Source organism: Henckelia pumila, chromosome 2, assembly GCF_033568475.1.
Source record: "Henckelia pumila isolate YLH828 chromosome 2, ASM3356847v2, whole genome shotgun sequence".
Classification (NCBI taxonomy): Eukaryota; Viridiplantae; Streptophyta; class Magnoliopsida; order Lamiales; family Gesneriaceae; genus Henckelia; species Henckelia pumila.
Genome location: NC_133121.1, coordinates 150206195 through 150225551, shown reverse-complemented (window position 1 = coordinate 150225551; position 19357 = coordinate 150206195). Strand labels below are relative to the sequence as shown.

The 19357-nt window shown below is 41.8% G+C and overlaps 3 protein-coding genes across 3 annotated transcripts; 2 read left to right on the top strand and 1 right to left on the bottom strand.

Annotated features, from left to right (window-relative positions):
- The first annotated feature begins 1791 nt into the window (after window positions 1–1791).
- On the top strand, window positions 1792–4396 carry LOC140878675 (uncharacterized). Its single transcript, XM_073282290.1, has 6 exons — window positions 1792–2365; window positions 2452–2625; window positions 2708–3333; window positions 3421–3504; window positions 3580–3815; window positions 3893–4396. Exons 3-6 carry the CDS (start codon window positions 3129–3131, stop codon window positions 4394–4396), a joined length of 1029 nt encoding a protein of 342 aa, XP_073138391.1. The 5' UTR covers window positions 1792–2365; window positions 2452–2625; window positions 2708–3128.
- Window positions 4397–10603: 6207 nt separating this feature from the next.
- On the top strand, window positions 10604–13158 carry LOC140878674 (uncharacterized). Its single transcript, XM_073282289.1, has 3 exons — window positions 10604–11820; window positions 11930–12456; window positions 12535–13158. Exons 1-3 carry the CDS (start codon window positions 10998–11000, stop codon window positions 13156–13158), a joined length of 1974 nt encoding a protein of 657 aa, XP_073138390.1. The 5' UTR covers window positions 10604–10997.
- Window positions 13159–16182: 3024 nt separating this feature from the next.
- On the bottom strand, window positions 16183–19087 carry LOC140878673 (uncharacterized). Its single transcript, XM_073282288.1, has 2 exons — window positions 18940–19087; window positions 16183–18836 (listed from the first exon to the last, which is right to left on the bottom strand). The coding sequence occupies exons 1-2, from the start codon at window positions 19085–19087 to the stop codon at window positions 16183–16185; spliced, it is 2802 nt and encodes a 933-aa protein (XP_073138389.1).
- Between the last annotated feature and the right edge of the window lie 270 nt (window positions 19088–19357).

Sequence of the window (19357 nt, the reverse complement as noted above, 5' to 3'; positions counted from 1 at the left end):
CAAATCTTGATCACACGTATTCCTGAAAACATGTAAGAACTTTTTGGACAAGAGTATGCATGTTCAAGATTTGAAAACATAAAGACAAAAAAAAAAAAAATTTCATGATAGGTTCGGAGTAATATCGGGATTCAAAAAAGTAAGCTATGAAATTAACCCTAAATAGATATAAATTTATACCAACATAATCTTGGTATTTAGTTAAAAATATGCACCTTTTAAAAGCCGATTCTTAATTAGTGAAGCTCATAATAAAATTACAACAATATTCATTGTTTATATTTTTTAAACAATTGATGTTTATAAATAATTTCACTCTTATTATTCTAAATAATTTTTATTTTTAAATATTCAAATCTTCTCTAATTTTTCAAATAGTTCATTAGTTTTAATCAAAATATGAAAAAAAAATCATTAATTTGAAAATAACAAAAAATATTATGTTTAAATAAATATTTCAACTGATGCAACGAAAATATTACAATTACTCTACAATCTATCGGGGAAATTTAGGTAGAAGGGAGTACTTTGTATGCTATTTAAAAAAAAGGATTCATTATTTAAATTACTAATATATTCTTGTATTTAACTTTTTAAACTTTTTTATTAAAACCTAAATCTTTAATTCTCAAACTTCCCACCCATCTTCCTTCTCGCATCTCCCTTCTCCCTTTTCGCATATCACTTATTCTTTCTGTCAAAATTTCTCCACAAATCTCCATTCTTATCCCACGCATATCTTCCAAATAAGCACAAACTTCGTCAATCAAATGGCTAACAAAGATCTGGTAATATTTGAATTTTTTTTAATGATTTGGTACAGATAAAAAAAAAAAGCTTGATTGACCCTTGGGTCGACCCACGAGCTACGCAAACCACGATTGGGTTGACCCAAGGCTTGGGTGCCCTGGGTCGACCCAAGAAACCCAAGGTTTTGGGTAGACCCAAGCTCTAGGTTTACCCAAAGCTTGGGTCTTGGGTCGACCCTACCCAAGCTCTGGGTAAACCAAGAGCTTTGGTCAACCCAAGGCTTGGGTCGATCGTAGCACTCTGGGTAAACCCAAGCTTTTGGGTCGACCCTACCCAAGCTCTGGGTAAACCAAGAGCTTGGGTCAACCCAAGGCTTGGGTCGACCCAAGCTCTGGGTCAACCCAAGGCTTGGGTCGACCGAAGCCCTCTGGGTAAACCTTGACCGAAGCCTTGGGTCGACCCAAGCTCTGGGTCAACCCAAGGCTTCAGTAGGTTTACCCAAAGGGCTTGGGTCAACCCAAGGCTTGGGTCGACCGAAGACCTTTGGGTAAACCTACTGAAGCCTTGGGTTGACCCAGAGCTTGGGTCGACCCAAGCCTTGGGTTGACCCAAGCTCTTGGTTTACCCAGACAAGGTTTACCCAGAGGGCTTGGGTCGACCCAAGCCTTGGGTTGACCCAAGCTCTTGGGTTTACCCCCCCAAGGCTTGGGGCTCTTGGGTCGACCCAAGCTCTGGGTTGACCCAGAGCTTGGGTTTACCCAAAGCTTGGGTCGACCAGAGCATGGGTCGACCCAAACTTTGGATAAACCCAGGTCTAAGCTTGGGTCAACCCAAGCTCTGCTTATTGGTTGTTTCTTTGATTGTTCTAATGTATTTGTTTTATTTTTAATAGGTATATTTGCCAACAAAATTGGGCAGGAATGCAATTTTCCGTGTCAAATTGACAATTGAGTCAAGATATAAAGAGGGTTCCCAGAAGATTTATCAATATCTGAACAACGAGGAAAGAGCAATGTTTTTTGACCAGTCTCCATTTGGTAACCTCGTTAGGTATCATCGAGATTTTAATGTTTCGAGTCAAATTATGTGGTATCTAATGAGTAGCCAGATAATTGATAACGGTAGTGATGATTTTTGGTTGGTCGTGCGCAAAAGGCTGGTTAGATTTTCTATGTTAGAGTATTGTTTAATAACAGGTCTCGACTGCAGTATAGAGCCGACAGATCTACCAGATGGAGAAGGTAACTTTGTCTCGAGACACTTTGTTGGTAAGTCTCAAATTTTTCTTACTGATTTGGAGGCAAAGATTACTGCCTTAGGACAAAATGAGACTGAGGGGATAGATGTGGAGAAGTTGAAGATTGCTAGTCTTTACTTTTATTGTGCCGTATTCTGTGGGGGGAGTAGGAAAAAAAGCATGAAGGTCGATCATACATGTCTAAGGCTTATAGATGATTTGGATAGGTTTAATAAGTATCCATGGGGTAGAATAGCCTATCGTGATGCCGTCAGATTTTTGAAGAAGGACCTTTTAAAGAAATATACTTCCCACGGACAGGGTTGCAAAGAAGTTCATGGCAATTTTCTTCTCTGTGGTTTTGTGCTGCCTCTGCAGGTATATCATTTTTTGAATGTTAAAAGTGACTTTGTTATATTTATTTATAATAATAATTATAACATTGTTTGAAATATTTTTCACAGATCTTGGCTTATGAATATCATCCTAGTGTGGCACAAAAGTTTGCCAAGAGAAGAGATATGGTAGATGGTTTGATTTTGCCCAGGATGTTTCAGTGGGTGACGAACACGTGGCCTCCAAATCGTGCCCCGTCTGATGTTGATGTTAGTGCAGCTTTTGGTGCCTGTGATATAGATGTAAGTAATATTAATTAATTTGATATAGTAGCTGTGGACATAAATTTTTTTATTTATCTAATACGATATTAAATAAATATAGGATTGTGTTGGATATTTGACTCCTACTTCTGAGGAGCTCATGTCATCGTATTATACCACCGGTATTTTTGTTGATTCTGCACCAGATGTCATCACCACTCGGATACTAGAGCTGTGGAGTCAGGGTAAGGCTGTTATATGTAGCCAACGCCCTCTCGAGCATGATGTGGAGTCTCCCCTAGTCCAGCACACATTTTTATAACGATGGTTCTAGCAACCCTTCTACTGAAGCCAATAGATCCAGCTCCAGCATCCCTTTTGTTGATGCCACTAGATCCAGCTCTAGCTCTCTTCGTCCCATTCCTACGGGGCCTAGAGTCCACTTTGGAGCCAATCCTACCCGCCACACATCATCCCTTGAGCATCGTTTTGGGCGGCATTTGAGTGCATTGGAAGATACCGTTAACTCATTTCGTCTTGAGATGACAGCACAATTTATCGACATCAGAGCGTGTATAAGGCAAATGAAAGCTGGTTTTGATGAGTTGAGATCGAGTTTGGCTAAACAGATTAGAGCAGGTTTGGCTGAGATCAGGTCTCAAACGGCAGTACATGTTCAGAGAGATTATAGCATGGTCTATAGCAGAAGGCAAAAAAGGAAATCATCTGTACTTGAGGCAGACGTTGGTGAGTAATTTCTAATTAAGTTCACATAAGAGGATTATGTATTAAAATTTTCATTGAAATTTTAAGTTGTTTGATGTATGCTGTTAGGTGTTGATGATAATATGATCAAGGAATTGTTTCCCAATAATAGCGGAGCTGAGCTGCCAACTATACCAGAGGAATCCATTGAAGGTGAGTTAATGCATTTTTTGACGTATATATTTATGTAAAGTATAACATAATAAATGATCAATTTTATGTTTTTAGATATTCAGGTGACTCCTGATGCGGTTATGTCAGGTTCCGAGGCGACCACGTCGAAAGGTTGTGATGGTGTGAGGTCATTTGTGGAGTGCTTGACTTTCAAGGTAAAGAACTCGTGGGCTCGAGTTAAAGCATCGATGCTCGTAAGTTCGCCTAGAAAGATTAAAGGATTTTATGACAATTATGACAAGTCGTTCTACAGGCCCATGGCATACGCGAATTCGCCCGTCACGATTTGTGTAAGCATTTACGATTTGTGAATATTTGTAGAGCACTTATTTTTAACTTTGAAAAAATAGTCTTCTATCGAATTCAGCACATGGGTGAAGCTCTCCATGGATTACTCGAGATTCAGCTACGACATCCTGAATTGATGTCACCAAATGTGTCGCTGATGAATAGTCATTTCTATGTGTCGATGTCTGTAGTGGCTGAAGATGAAAATCAAATTCTCAAAACAAATGTGGTGGGGGTGGTGAAAGGGATTGATCCAGAATGGCCATGTGTCTCTTGGGGAAAGGCACGAATAATTCTCATCCCAGTCCACACAGATGGACGCTGGTTTTTACTAAAACTCGTGGCAGGGGTCAATAAGTGCACTATATATGTCTTGAAGCGAAAGCACGATCCTAAGTGCAAAGATCTGGATGAGGACATAGGGCCTATACTTATTAACGTTGTTCATCTACTATCCTTTGTTGGGAACAACCCACACCCTGAGAGGTCATGGTCTATAAAGATGTATGATGAATTCAAAGCCCAGATTAAACAGTACGTTATCATATCTCTAATGTGTAATATGTTTACCATTGAAAAATGACTAATAATTACATAACTTTTGTAATTTTACGGTGAGGATTCAGGAGCATTTGTCCTCGCTGTTGCTGAATATTCTTTATCCAAGAAAAGTGATCACCTAGTATTAAAGTTAGATGACAGACTTGTAACTGAGTTTAGATTTTTTTTACTCTGTAATATGTTTGATAATCAATGGACAATTCATTGATCTTTAACGATTTTGATATTTTAATCTTGCAAATTATAAATGATATTGATATATAATCTTGCAAGTTATAACATATGTATCCGCTATTTTCACGAGTATGCTATATAATGATACATATTTTAATGGTTGAATTCACTGGTTTAACGATTTTGATATATAATCTTGCAAGTTATAACATATGTATCCGTTATTTTCACGAGTATGCTATATAATGATACATGTTTTAACGGTTGAATTCACTGGTTTAACGATTTTGATATATAATCTTGCAAGTTATAACATATGTATCCGCTATTTTCACGAGTATGGTATATAATGATACATGTTTTAACGGTTGAATCTATTAGTTTAACGATTTTGATATATAATCTTGCAAGTTATAACATATGTATCCGCTATTTTCACGAGTATGCTATATAATGATACATGTTTTAACGGTTGAATTCACTAGTTTAACGATTTTGATATATAATCTTGCAAGTTATAAAATATGTATCCGCTATTTTCACGAGTATGCTATATAATGATACATGTTTTAACGGTTGAATCTATTAGTTTAACGATTTTGATATATAATCTTGCAAGTTATAACATATGTATCCGCTATTTTCACGAGTATGCTATATAATGATACATGTTTTAACAATTGAATTCACTGGTTTAACGATTTTGATATATAATCTTGCAAGTTATAACATATGTATCCGCTATTTTCACGAGTATGCTATATAATGATACATGTTTTAACGGTTGAATCTATTAGTTTAACGATATTGATATATAATCTTGCAAGTTATAACATATGTATCCGCTATTTTCACGAGTATGTTATATAATGATACATTTTTTAACGGTTGAATCTATTAGTTTAATGATATTGAAATATAATCTTGCAAGTTATAACATATGTATCCGCTATTTTCACGAGTATGCTATATAATGATACATGTTTTAACGGTTGAATTCACTGGTTTAACGATTTTGATATATAATATTGGAAGTTATAACATATGTATCAGCTATTTTTACGAGTATTATATAACATAATGTTATAACATTGTAAGTTATACATTTTTTAACGGTTGAATCCACTAGTTTAACCATATTCATATATAATCTTGCAAGAGTTATTGTGTCAACCCCAAGAGAAGCTTGGGTCGACCCAGGAACTCTCTTGGTCAACCCAAGAGTTTCTGGGTCAACCCACCCAGAAACTCTTGGGTTGACCAAGAGAGTTCCTGGGTCGACCCAAGCTTCTCTTGGGGTTGACCCAGTAACTCTTGCAAGATTATATATGAATATGGTTAAACTAGTGGATTCAACCGTTAAAACATGGTTAAACTAGTTAAAACATGGTTAAACTAGTTGATCAAGAGAGTTCCTGGGTTGACCCAAGTGTTTTTGGGCAAGAAATAATTTTTACCCATAATTACAGAACACAAAGACTGCTTCTTCTACCTTCTGCTAAATTCTCCAATCGAAGGAATTCTATTTTGTTTTTTTCTACCCAATCTCTTCTCTACACAAGGAGATAATACCACTGGAAAATTAATGTGACCATTCACTTTCTTCGGGAACTGGATAGACAGTCTCTGAGTAAGCCATGCACCATGTCATCGTAGGATAATACTCTGAACACAATTGATACAAGTCAATATTTGCCAACCAACTGGCTGCAATGGCATCGGCACATGGGAATCTATCCATATCAAAAACTCGGCAAGTGCATCTTTTAGCTTCCAGGTCCACAATGGCCGAGTGTCGACCACTCCGAACATCAAACTCAAGACGGCCCAATTCAAAAACTTGCATTCCTTGGGCATCAGTAAACCGGCTACAAAGAATTCCCTCGATGGTAGGGGTCAGATTAGTGTTAGCTGCAATTGATGCGTTGCGATATCGGACAAACCAAGATGATGTCAGTCTCTGCAAAGAATCTAAAAGTGAAATTATAGGAAGCTTTCTCTCTTCAAGTAGTCGAGCATTTATCGATTCAACCCCGTTTGTCGTCATAATATTGTAACGGGTATTTGGGTAATATGCTCGAGTCCATCGATCAAGTGTATCTCTCTCGTCCAAAAACTGCGCAGCCTCAGGATATCTCTTTCTAAAATCACTGTATGCAACATCAAACTCGTTTTGCTTATATATTTTTGCAATTTGCAGAAACATTTTCGTTGCACCCTTCTTTTTGCACCTGGTTTTCAAGTTTTGGGATAAATGCCACGTACAATGGCCATGATGCGCATTTCTATAAACACTAGAAACCGCATTAATTATTCCCTGATGTCTGTCTGAAATTATCACTAGTCCAGTCTCGTCTGGTACTACTTCTAACAACTTCTTCAAAAACCAACTCCACGAAGAAGTAGACTCAACATCAACGACTCCCCACGCCAAAGGATATTGGTGATAATTTCCATCCTGTGCGGATGCCACGAGTAAAACACCATTGTACTTTCCCTTCAACCATGTACCATAAATTGATACACATTTCCGCATGCTTCGATATCCCCTGACACATGCACCAAAAGCAAGAAACATATACTTGAAGCGATTTTCCTCATCAACACATATGTCTGTTATGCTTCCTTGGTTCATCTTCTCAACCATGTGCAAATAACAAGGCAATAGAGTAAAACTCTTGGTAGGACCACCTTTCATAATATTGTCTGCTAGTTCTTTCCCTTTCCAAACCTTGTAATATGATATATCAGCATTCATATTATTGCACATCATCGCCATGACCGCTTTCGGTGCTATTGACACTGGATTGCCTTGGAAATTATTCACCAACATATCACGAACAACAGCCGAACTAGCTCCGCGGATTCTCTTACGTCTCCCCATCAAATCACAAGTATGAGTATTGCAATATGTTCGAATGGAGAATGCATGTGAATCTTTTATCTTTGAGGTCCAGATTCTCCACTTACAATCAGTCACTGTACATTTTATAGCATACACTATCTGGCTACTTTTTACTGTCTCAAATTCAAAACATGCTTCCAAACTGATTCTTCTTAACACATTTTTCACTGCATCTCTGTTTGAAAATTCTTGACCAACAAACAATTTTGAACCATCTGTGAATGAAAATGTGTCATTTGCAATATCCACATTTGCAACCATATTTGCAACCACAATTGCCTCATTACTTGCAAGCACAATTGTCTCGCTATCAATATCCACATTTGCAACCACATCTGCCTCATTTCTTGCAATCACAACTGCCTCATTACTTGTAATCACAATTGGCTCGCTAACAATATCCACATTTGCAACCACAACTCCCTCATTATTTGCAACCACATCTCCCTCTTCAAAAGCCTCACTGATATTATTACGATCCAAAGAAACAATATTCAAATCAAAATAATCATTATAAGAGCTTTGGTCATTATAATCAGTATTGCCTTCATCAATACCAACTTCATGCACATTATCAAAAACATCCAAAAAACCAACAACATGTTCAATTTCAACTTTAAGCACCGGCCTCGTTTTGGGACAACCAAAATACAGATATGCTTTCAAATCTTGGTCATTCTCTATATAACTCGGTTGAATGTTGCACGACAACTCTAGAAGGTAACTCAACCTCAGGTTGGCAGACTCTTCTATTTTCCCAGTTCTATATAGTTCACGATTTAAATTTTCAAGAAGAAAAAATTCATGATCTACTGGAATAGCAGCAAATTTTGAATTGGGCCCTGGATTCCATTTATATATGTTATCTTCACTCGTTTCCCATCTACCATCGAAATGAACGACGATAACTGTAGGCATAACCTACAAAATTCACAAAAATTAAGAAAATAAGACTATTTTAATCACAAAAATTAACAAGAACTCTCCATGGTCTGCCATGGTCTACCCATGGTCGACCAAGAGAGTTTATGGTCGACCATGAGAGTTGTGGGTATACCATGGTTGGCCCAGAACTCTCTTGGTCGACCATGAACTTTGGGTCAACCATGGTCGACCCAGAAATCTTTGGGTCAATCAAAAATTTCCTCATGCGCCGATAAAATCAAACCCAGCTTATTCCAACACATCATTTTTTTTACCCACACTTGTTGAATGAAAAAAAAGACTTAAATCATTAATGCTTACAATGCTTACATTCAACAACAATGGAGAAAACTTACTTGCGGTTGTACTAAGATAAGTTTTTGTTTTTCTTCATGATGCGGGCGAAATGATTATGTCCCTATTCAGCAAATAAAATAGGAAGTCGTACGTCCTCCTGGTCTCCTGCTTCTTCGGTCACCTATAGATGGGAACGATCTCCTGATCTCCTACTCCGTCGGTCACCTGAAGAAGTTGCACGTCTTCCTTTTGGGTGGTCACCTGATTCACGAACACACGTTAGAGGCGCCGGGTGGTCACCCGGCGGAAACCCTCCGACGCTCAAGTCAGCGATCACCTCCACACAAAACAGGAGAGCAGAGAGCTTTTGTAGGCTAAAGAGTCACTTACCTTGAAATGAAGAGATTCACTCCTATTTATAGGCAAAATTGAGCTAAATTGCACAATAACCCTCCTAGGCTCAAAAAATGCAATTTAATCATCCAGGACTATCAAATTAAGAATTAGTCCTTTAAAAATATTATTCTCGCAGATTGACCCACTCTATTAATTTATATATAAAAAGTATATTAAAAAAATATACTTATACCCATCATAGGCCCCCTACTCTTGAGTAGCTACAATTTTATTGAAGATGGTCGAGAGTATGCTATTACTATTATTTACTCTCTCCCTCTTTTTTTTTTTTTTTTTTTATTTTTTATTTTGTACTGAGAGTGCAATATTTTCACTTTACACTCACTCATACCTTAAAACACCTTACTCTTAGGGTTTCACGCGGCCACTATAAAAAGATAGTGTACCTCAATTCTTTATTATATTGTTCTTCCCCAAAATGACAGGTAGCATTCTTGTTTTCTTCCTCCATTTACGCATTCTTTATATTTTATATTCATTTTGCTCGATACAATATTTGTGTTTCTTTGTCTCCTTCTTTTCTCTTCTTTTTTTTTTGTTTTTCGTTTCACGCTCTGCTCCTCTTGTTTGCTCTTTTCTTTTTCCACTACGTCGATCACAACCTATCAAAGGTGAGTTGCCAATCGATTTCAGGTGGATGTGTTTGCGCGAAGTTTTTATTTGCATTTCTTGGTGGTTTCTCCACTATTTTTCTTCGGCACTTTTCTTCTTCCCTGTTTGTTTTTTTTTTTCTTCCATGGCGTCGATTATAACCGATTAGACGCGAGGAGCTAATAAATTTCAGGTGGATGTGCTCACGCGAAGATATCATTTGTGTTTCTTGGTGGTCTCTCCACTATTCTTGTTGTTACTCATCTCTGCTTCTCCTTTTTTCTCTGTTTTTCTTTTTTTTTTGTTCGAGATTTCGAAGGAGGCAGAGGGATGGCTGGGGCCATGGGTGGTGATTGGTGCGTGATGGTGATGCTAGCGCGACGATGGCGATGGGTCGTGGGGTTAAGCTCATGAAGTGGTGGGGATAGTGACGGCTCGCGATTGGGAATGATGTTCTTGTGCATCGGCTGGGGCCGTGTGAAGATTGGGATGGTGGCTGGTGGAGGCATGATGGCGATGGGGTTGTTGGTATGGGCATGAGCAACGGCGTGTTGCTAATCTGAGCGGGCGTCGCTCTCTAGTTGGTGGCGGAGGTAGTGCGGAGAAGGTGTTGCGATTGCATCAATGAGAGATATGCGATGTTGGTTTGTTGCAGGAGGTGGGTGATGGTGCTGCTTCTGCGGAGAGCTGGTGTATTTTTGAGTTGAGGTGGAGTTCTGCTTGCGTGCCTTAGGGTGATGGATGGTGATAAGGGCAGCGATGCATTGCTAGGGGGAGAAGATGAGCGGGCGTCGCTCTTTGTTGATTTTTGGAAGTAGTGCGATGGTGTGTTGCTTGTATCGGCGTAGTGGAGGAGTGGTGGCCGCGGTGTGTTGCTGGGCGGAGTAATGGGCGCGGCGAGGTGCCGTTCGGACTCTTTGAAGGGGAGCGGGCGTCGCTCACGGTGTTTGACAGGAAGTGTTTGAGCGGGTGTCGCTCATTTTGGTGCATCGGATTTTGCGAAGGGGAGCGGGAGTCGCTCATGACGGAGTTTTGACTGGAAAGCGGGTGTCGCTTATTTACTATTTTGACGGAGATGGGAGAAAAAAAAGAGCGGGTGTCGCTCTCTTGGTTGTTGTTACTGTACTTATGTATTATGCAATTAATTTTTAGTTTATTGACTGTATATTTGTTTATGTATATATGTTTCATGTTTATGCATTAATTATTTTCGAGGAATATCTTCAAAGAAGTATCTCAAATATACAAAATTTAATTTGTGAGATCCCCGCAAAATTACGTAGGATGCGGCAGAGGGAAAGAATATTCCTTATTGATGTCTTTGCGTGAATCTCAGACTGAGTCCAATCATAGCCCTGATTCTGAGCGATACACTGAAATTGAATTGCCGGTTTACAGTCCCAGCTCAGGTGTAGGTATCGTCAATTTGAGTAATTCTGTCACACTTGACGTTGCGTCGGCATCATTACAGAGCCTAAAGCCTGTCGATTTTAATCTTGAGCCCGACCTTGGTTCTTCTAGCGAGTCAGACAGTGATGGGATTCCTGGTGAGACGGTGTCCCATCCTTTGTCTCGTGAAAGCGTTTCTTATGTGTGCCGCTGCAAAGGAATACCCAGATCTTGCGACATTATAGTTCCGTGCCCCGGTGACTCTCGTCACTCTCCGCCTGCTGGTTTTTTCACAGTTTATGTTGAACACTTAAACAGCGGTTTCTCAATTCCTCCATGCCCTGTCTTGATAGGGTTAATAAAAAGTTTAGGCGTTAGTCTCAGTCAGTTGACTCCTAATGCCCTTCTGTATTTTTTCGGATTTCGACATCAAGTGGGTGCTTTTGAATTGGATCCAAGCCTGGATTTATTTCATGCACTTTTTTCAGCTCGTCCCACGAAACCGGATTCTGATATATATTTCCAGCCCCGTCCGAAGTGTAGGTTCTTACGTAAACTTCGATCTCACCGAGGTGCTTGGAAGTCAGACTTCTTTTATGCTAAAGATTGCGGGTGGGGGGTGCCCGTGGATTGGAGCTCTGGGCTTACTATAATAAAGAATAAAGGATCTATTCTTGAGCTTCAATCACAATGTCGGTCTCTGGGGCTCTTTAACGAAAATTTTGACCCTCGGTGTTTAGTTAGTGCTGGTACTATTTAGGTCTTTTGCTTGTGTAATCATTTACTTCTTGTATTTACTACTTATATTTGTTTGGCTCTGAACATTTTTTTTTATATTTTATGCAATCTTCCTTACAGGTAACCAGATTGACCTGAGTAAGCTCCGTCATCGGGAGAATAAGTCCGGTCGCCCTCTTCCTTGGAGTGGGCCGAAGCACAAGGGAAATGGGAGAGATGCATCTGATCGTGTTTCTGAGTCAGTTCCCCGTGCTGGAGTGAGCCGAGGCGTGGTACCACGAGGACGCCAGGGCCATAGTATCCCTTCCTTGCCTGATGAGAGATCTTCGGGTGCCGGTGCTATTGATCACCGGAGGGGGGCGAGCAAGAGGCCGATGGAGGAGGGTAAAAAAGGGGGTGAAGTCCTTCCTGCTGATCCTGCGAAGAAACTTCGGGAGGCTTCATCCTCTTCGGTGAGGAAAGCGAGACCACACCCCTTGCTTCTTGACGGGGTGAATAGGGATGGTGCAGAGTCCTTCTGGGACTCCAGTGATTTTGAGATTGGCCTTAGGCGGGGGGCCAAGGTAGTAGGGGATCATGATTTGAACCATTTGATCCCTCGATCCTCTTCGATCCTACGCCACTCTATTGCCCTTGGTTCTTGTCAGGTATTCTTGAAGAGTTTATTTTTCTTATCTTGATATTATCAATAAGGTTCTTATTTATTTTTCTCTTATTGGCTTGAGATTTTGTCGGCTGTACGAGCTCTGGAGGCTCGAGAAGACAAGGCTCAAGCTGACGAGGCTAAGATTCTGAAGGAGTTGGCCAAACTGAAGGAAGATGTTGTTCGCCTTGAAGCTTCGGAGGTTAGGGCGAAGGAAGAGATTCTTCGTTTGGGAGGGGAGAATTCTAGCATTAAGGAAGAACTCCGTCAGTGGCCGGAGAAGCTTGGTGTGAAGGAAAAGGAGGGGGAGACTCTTCGTTCTGAGCTTAGTGCTCTTTATGAGAGGCACTATACTGAGGTACAGACTGGAGCTGGGTTTTTGTCCTCCCCTCCGGGGTTGCAGTTGCAGAGGAGTTTGGAGGAGAGGGCTGTTGAATCATTTTGCGCCTCCGCTGCTTTTGAGGAGGAAGTTTTTCGGCGTGCTTATGCGATTCATGATGAGTTGATACTTGAGAGCCGCCGAATTCTTCGCGAGCAGCATGTTTCGGAGAATGTGGTCAAGATGATTGGCGCTGGTTTTCCGGATCCGGACATGGGACCGACTGATATGCCGAGGGTAGCTGCGCCCCTTGATGATTTTGGTGACTTCGAGATTATAGAGGCTTTGAACTCCCTCCAGGGAGATGATGCTCCTGGTGTTCCATGATATTTATTTCATGTGTAGAGAGTTGTCCTTTAAACGATTTTGCGTTTTTTGGAATTTCTATTATAGTCTCTTTCCAGCTCCTGCGAGAGCGATATTCCGATGTTTTTATACTCTGTCTGTTTTTTGGAGCTGGTTTTTGTTATACTCTGCTATATATCTTGGTTTATTTTATGCTTGCTTCGAAATATTTCCTTATTGTTATACTCTCGTTAGTACTTGGAAATTGATCAGATTTCCAAGGTTTGTCGTGTCTCTTGGAAAATCGTACACCTACCTCATGGGTGGTGGGGGCTTCCTATTCGTCTTGACCTCTTACAGTGTCAAAGTACCTTAGCTGGGCTGGCCAGGCCTCTTATGCTTTAGGTGACCTGTTTTTTGACGACCAGGGTTTAGTGACGATTATAAATGCTTTTAAGTGAGTAAACATGCGTGATTTACTCATGCAGTTTTGTGAAGGGAGAAAGCATGATGCGATGCTTTTACAAAAACTTTTATTTATATGAAAACGTATTACAACTACGGAACTATTACTCTTGTTGCTTAGCTAAAAAGGAAAAGCAGCTATGAGTTACTGAAAATATTTCTTTAAGTTTGCCACATTCCACGTTCTAGGCAGCACCTTCCCGTTCGAATGCTGAAGGCGATAAGCTCCTTCTCGGGCTATTTTGATTACTTTATATGGTCCTTCCCACTTTGGATCCAGCTTTCCTACGGGGTGTAGGACATCTGCTCTTCTCATTACCAGGTCTCCCACCTGGAAAGTTCGTTGTTTTACTCGGTGGTCATATGCCCTTGACATCCGTGCTCTGTGCCTTGCGGCTCGTACTGCTGCCCCTTCTCTAAGCTCCTCAATAAGGTCTAGAGATGCCCGTAAATCCTGCTCGTTTCCCTCTGCATTGTAATGTTTTATCCTTAGTGATTCTTCTCCGATTTCTGCAGGGGCAATGGCTTCGGCCCCATAGGCCAGGCTGAACGGAGATTCTCCTGTCGAGCTTCGCGGAGTGGTTCTGTATGCCCACAGGACACTGGGTAGTTCGTCAACCCATTTTCCCTTGGCCTCCCCAATTCGAATCTTGATATGTTGCAGGATAGTTCGATTGGTTACTTCGGTCTGTCCGTTGGCTTGTGGATGCCCGACAGAAGTGAAGAATTGTTGGATGGACAGTCCTAGGCACCATTCCCTCAACTTGGCATCGGAAAACTGAGTGCCGTTGTCAGACACTAGTGCTCGCGGAATTCCGAATCGGCAAACTATATTTTTCCATAGGAAATTAATCACCTCTTTCTCAGAAATTTTTGCAAGTGGCTCTGCTTCGACCCATTTATTAAAGTAGTCGACAGCTACGATGAGAAACTTTCTTTGCCCTGCAGCAAGAGGAAAAGGCCCTACTAGGTCCACTCCCCATTGAGCAAAAGGCAATGGGCTTTCGAGTGGTTGAAGCGGTGTAGCTGGTAGATGCTGAATATTAGCATGTTCTTGACACGGCCTACATCGTTTTACTAGCTCGAGCGCATCTTGCCTCATCGTAGGCCAAAAGTATCCTTGTCGGAGTGCTTTTCCAGCCAATGCTTTGCCTCCCAAATGGTTTCCACAAATTCCTTCGTGGATTTCCCTGAGTACGTAGTTTGCCTGAGCAGGTGCAAGACATTTCAAGTACGGCTGAGAGTACCCCCTCTTGTACAGTTCTCCGTCTATTAAAGTGAATCGAGCGGCTCTTACCCTAAGCTTTCTTGCTTTGTCCTGCTCTGGGGGGCGTTCTCCTTCTGACAGGTACTTGATGATTTCATCCTTCCAACTTGGCTTACCCTGATTCGCACACAGGATGTTAAGACTTCCAGTTCCTATTCCCTTTTTATCACACGTGATGAACGTAATTTTCCTGCTACTAATTCCTGTCGCGGAGCTGCCGAATTTGGCCAGTTGATCTGCTATTTCATTTTCAGCTCGAGGAATTTGCTTGATTTCAAAATTCTCTAAACGAACAAGAAGGTCTTTCACTTTTGATAAGTACTCCTTCATACTATCTTCTTTGGCTTCATAGTTCCCTTGAACTTGATTGACTATGAGTTGTGAATCGCTATAGGCGATCAGCTTTCCAGCCCCTGCCGCTAAAGCCAGTTCTATTCCCATGATAAGTGCTTCGTATTCTGCTTCATTGTTTGATGTTGGAAACTGAAATTTGATGGCGTACTGGAACTGATCTCCCTGTGGACTCTCTACTAACACCCCTGCTCCACTTCCTCCAGACGTGGAGGATCCATCTACGTGGATTGCCCAAGTGGGAGCTGAAACTCCTGCGCCATTGGTTTCCATTTCTACTATGAAGTCTGCTAGAACTTGCGCTTTAATGGCGGGGCGCGGCTGATATTCAATCCCATACTCACTTAGCTCGACGGCCCATTTGGTCATCCTTCCAGATGTCTCTGGGCTGGACAATATTCTCTTCAAAGGGTGATTTGTTAGTGCAACCACCTGGTGGGATAAAAAGTAGGGACGCAGCTTTCTTCCTGCCACTACTAATGCTAAGGCCAACTTCTCGATGTTAGTGTATCGGAGCTCGGCGCCCTGCAATACTTTGCTTATGTAGTACACGGGTTTATGTTCCCGTTCCCTGTCCACTGTCAGAACTGCGCTGATTGATTCAGTCGATATCGCCAAGTAGAGTAAAAGGGTATCTCCGTCTTTTGGTTTCATGAGCAATGGTGATGTTGCTAAGTACTTTTTAAAATCTTCGAAAGCATGTTGACACTCTTCGGTCCAACGAAAACCTTTTCCCTGCCTTAGGACTTTGAAGAATGGTAACCCTCTGTCAGCCGATCTGGAAATAAAACGGTTCAAGGCGGCCATCCTTCCTGCTAACTCCTGCATCCCTTTTATGCTCTTGGGGGGTGCCATGCTTAGGATTGCTTTAATTTTCTCAGGGTTCGCCTCTATTCCTCGCTGGGAAACCATGTATCCTAAGAATTTTCCTCCTCGAACCCCAAAAGCACATTTTTCGGGGTTTAACTTCATTTTGTATTTCCTCAATATCTCAAAACATTCTTTGATATCTCCACATGCTTGAGAGCTATAACGCTTTTTATCAACATATCATCGATATAGACCTCCATACTCCGCCCGATCAATTTCTCGAACATCTTGTTTACCAATCTTTGATACGTGGCCCCAGCATTTTTCAATCCAAAAGGCATTACTTCATAGCAATAGATACCTTGATCAGTAATGAAGCTTGCTTTTTCTTGATCTTCAGGAGCTAAACCTATCTGATTATACCCTTGGTAAGCATCCAAAAAACTGAGCAACTCACATCCGGCGGTGGAATCAACCAACAAGTCGATTCGCGGCAATGGAAAGAGATCTTTGGGGCAAGCCTTGTTTAAATCGGTGAAGTCTATGCATAGACGCCACTTACCTCCGGGTTTGGGAACAAGCACCACATTTTCTAGCCATTCGGGATAGGAGACTGGCCTGATATACTTGGTCTTCACCAGTTTTTCTACTTCGACCGTAATATGTTTGTTCTTTTCTGCTCCAAAAGATCGTTTCTTTTGCTTTACTGGCTTCATCCTGGGGTCCACATTAAGTTGATGGAGGGCATACTCATGAGGTATTCCTGGTAAGGGTTCACCTTCCCAGGCGAATACATCTGCATTTTCCCTGAGGAATGTTGTTATCATCTGTTCTACTTCAGCAGGCATCTCCGTTCCAATCTTAAGAATTCTACCGGGACTTCCTGGAGTTACCTCTATTCTTTTTAGCGCTTCGGTTGCCTCTAAGTGTTTTACTTTCTCGACTTCATTATCGATAGTATGTATTCTATCATTTTTGGGCTCATCTGTCTGTGGATGTCTCTTCTTCTGAGTTGATATCTCGTCCACCCTTGACCTTTTCTTACAATTGGCAGGGTCTCGCAGGATGTTAGCATGACACTCCCGAGCCAACCTGCTATCACCAACAGCCTCTCCAACTCCTTCTGACGTTGGGAACTTCAACTTCATATGATAGGTTGATCCTATGGCTTGGAAAACATTTAGACTCGGGCGCCCCAGTATCACGTTATATGCAGATGATGCATTTACTACCAAGAACTTTACCATTTTTGTAACTCTTCTCGGATACGAACCTAGCGAGAGCGGAAGTGTGATCTCTCCTAGTGCTTCCACTACTTCTCCAGAAAATCCAACTAAAGGGGTGCTGATGGGCGTTAGCTGTGCATTGTCTATCCCTATTTTAACAAATGCATTAAGAAAAATGATATCTGCTGAACTGCCTGAGTCAACCAGCATCTTTTTCACCCAGAAGTTGGATATTGTAGCAGAGACGACCAATGCGTCATTGTGCTCAACTAAAGGGTATTCCCTATCTGACTCAGTGAATGTCATTTCTTTTGATATTTTCGATATTTCACACACGACTTGGGCTTGGTTAGGGTGAGGATAGTGATTCCCCCTAGAAGAATTACGCAGAAGAGTCTTCCTCGCTCTATTTGAATCTCCGCAAGCTGGTCCCCCGGTTATAACAGCGATAACCCCTCCGGTCGGCATGTTCTCATGGAAATCTCCATTATGCTTTCCTTGCTTCTCATGATTCTTTGGGGGTTCTCTGTTTCGACGATCTTCATAAGACTTGTTGTCTCGTTGTTGGTGGTGAGACTTACTCACGAAGTCTTTTAAATAGCCACGTTTGATTAGCTTCTCTATTTCTGTTCTCAAGCTGTAACAGTCTTCGGTAGAATGTCCTTTGTCTTTGTGAAAGTGGCAATACTTGTCAGATTTCAGTCGCTTTGGGTTGTCTTTCATTGGCCTCGGAGGTTGCAGCAAGCCTTGTTTTTCCGCAACCACCAATATATCAGTCAAACGTGCATTTAGGGGTACCTGCTGAAGACGAGGGCCTTGGAATCCTCGTTTCTCTTCTTTTCGGCCTTCTCTTGGTTTTTCTTCTTCCCTTTTTCTTTTTCCTAAATATCGTGGTTCAATAGTCTCCTCAATGCGTATATACTTCTCGGCTCTTTCCAGTAATTCTTCCAAGGTGCTTGGGGGTTTTCCTGCTATGGATTCTTTAAACTTTCGATGACGGAGGTTTTGTTGCATAATTCCTGCCAAGAGATCATGATTGACATGTGGGACTTCGTGAACAGCCTGAGTGAAACGCTGCACATACTCTCTTAAGCTCTCTCCTTCTTTTTGCACAACCGAGAATAGGTATGATGCAGTCTTAGGGTATTTTCGATTAATGGAGAACTGATGAAGGAAACGCTGAGTAAGTTGTTCCAGGCTTGCAATGCTTCCTGCTGGGAGTTTATTGAACCATGCCAGTGCGCGATTAGTCAGCGTAGTCCGAAAGATTTTGCAGTATGCGGCATCACTGAAGTCATATAGATCGGCTTTTGCATAAAACCTGTCGAGATGATCCTGAGGATCTCCTGATCCATCATACTCTGGCAGACTTGCTATCTTCACTCCAGCTGTCAGTACCTCGGCTAAAATAGCAGTAGTGAATGGGCTTCGCCGGGCCGGTAAGATTGCTAGAGCACTTTCTCCTCTCTCCTCAGTCCGAATTCCGGGGCGCACGGGCCCGTGGCTATTTACCTCCTCCTCATGGAGCACTGTTTCCCTTCTTGCACTGGGGTTTGGTACCCTGTTCGTTCCAACTTCTTCTTCTAGTGTGCGTCTCCTTTCTTGGTGTTGAGGAGGAGGCAATTCACCATTTACATTTGGATTGTCCTCCAAGTTATGCTGTTGCGCTGCCAAAAAAATGTGTCATGGCTTCCGCGACCGCACGCGAGGCAGCTTCCTCCAACATGGATTTCAAGGCATTTGGGGTGATCAGAAACTCCTCTTGCGGCGGATGGTTAGGAGGCGGGTGGTTAGGGGGCGGGAGCTCCCGTCCACCTTCAGTGTTACGGGTGGCATGTGATCGCGTTTGCATCTCTAGTGGATAGGTGGCTTTCCCACAGACGGCGCCAATCTGATGCGGGCGAAATGATTATGTCCCTATTCAGCAAATAAAATAGGAAGTCGTACGTCCTCCTGGTCTCCTGCTTCTTCGGTCACCTATAGATGGGAACGATCTCCTGATCTCCTACTCCGTCGGTCACCTGAAGAAGTTGCACGTCTTCCTTTTGGGTGGTCACCTGATTCACGAACACACGTTAGAGGCGCCGGGTGGTCACCCGGCGGAAACCCTCCGACGCTCAAG

Excerpts from the sequence above, each read along its gene's own strand:
- LOC140878675 (XM_073282290.1), top strand. The coding sequence starts at position 3,129 with ATGACAGCACAATTTATCGACATCAGAGCGTGTATAAGGCAAATGAAA. Across the intron at positions 3,334-3,420 it reads TGTACTTGAGGCAGACGTTG|GTGTTGATGATAATATGATC; the intron begins GTGAGTAATTTC and ends GTATGCTGTTAG. Across the intron at positions 3,816-3,892 it reads ATTCGCCCGTCACGATTTGT|CACATGGGTGAAGCTCTCCA; the intron begins GTAAGCATTTAC and ends TATCGAATTCAG.
- LOC140878674 (XM_073282289.1), top strand. The coding sequence starts at position 10,998 with ATGTCTTTGCGTGAATCTCAGACTGAGTCCAATCATAGCCCTGATTCT. Across the intron at positions 11,821-11,929 it reads TCGGTGTTTAGTTAGTGCTG|GTAACCAGATTGACCTGAGT; the intron begins GTACTATTTAGG and ends TCTTCCTTACAG. Across the intron at positions 12,457-12,534 it reads TTGCCCTTGGTTCTTGTCAG|ATTTTGTCGGCTGTACGAGC; the intron begins GTATTCTTGAAG and ends TATTGGCTTGAG.
- LOC140878673 (XM_073282288.1), bottom strand. The coding sequence starts at position 19,087 with ATGCAAACGCGATCACATGCCACCCGTAACACTGAAGGTGGACGGGAG. Across the intron at positions 18,837-18,939 it reads GTTGGAGGAAGCTGCCTCGC|AAAGGAGACGCACACTAGAA; the intron begins GTGCGGTCGCGG and ends CTCAACACCAAG.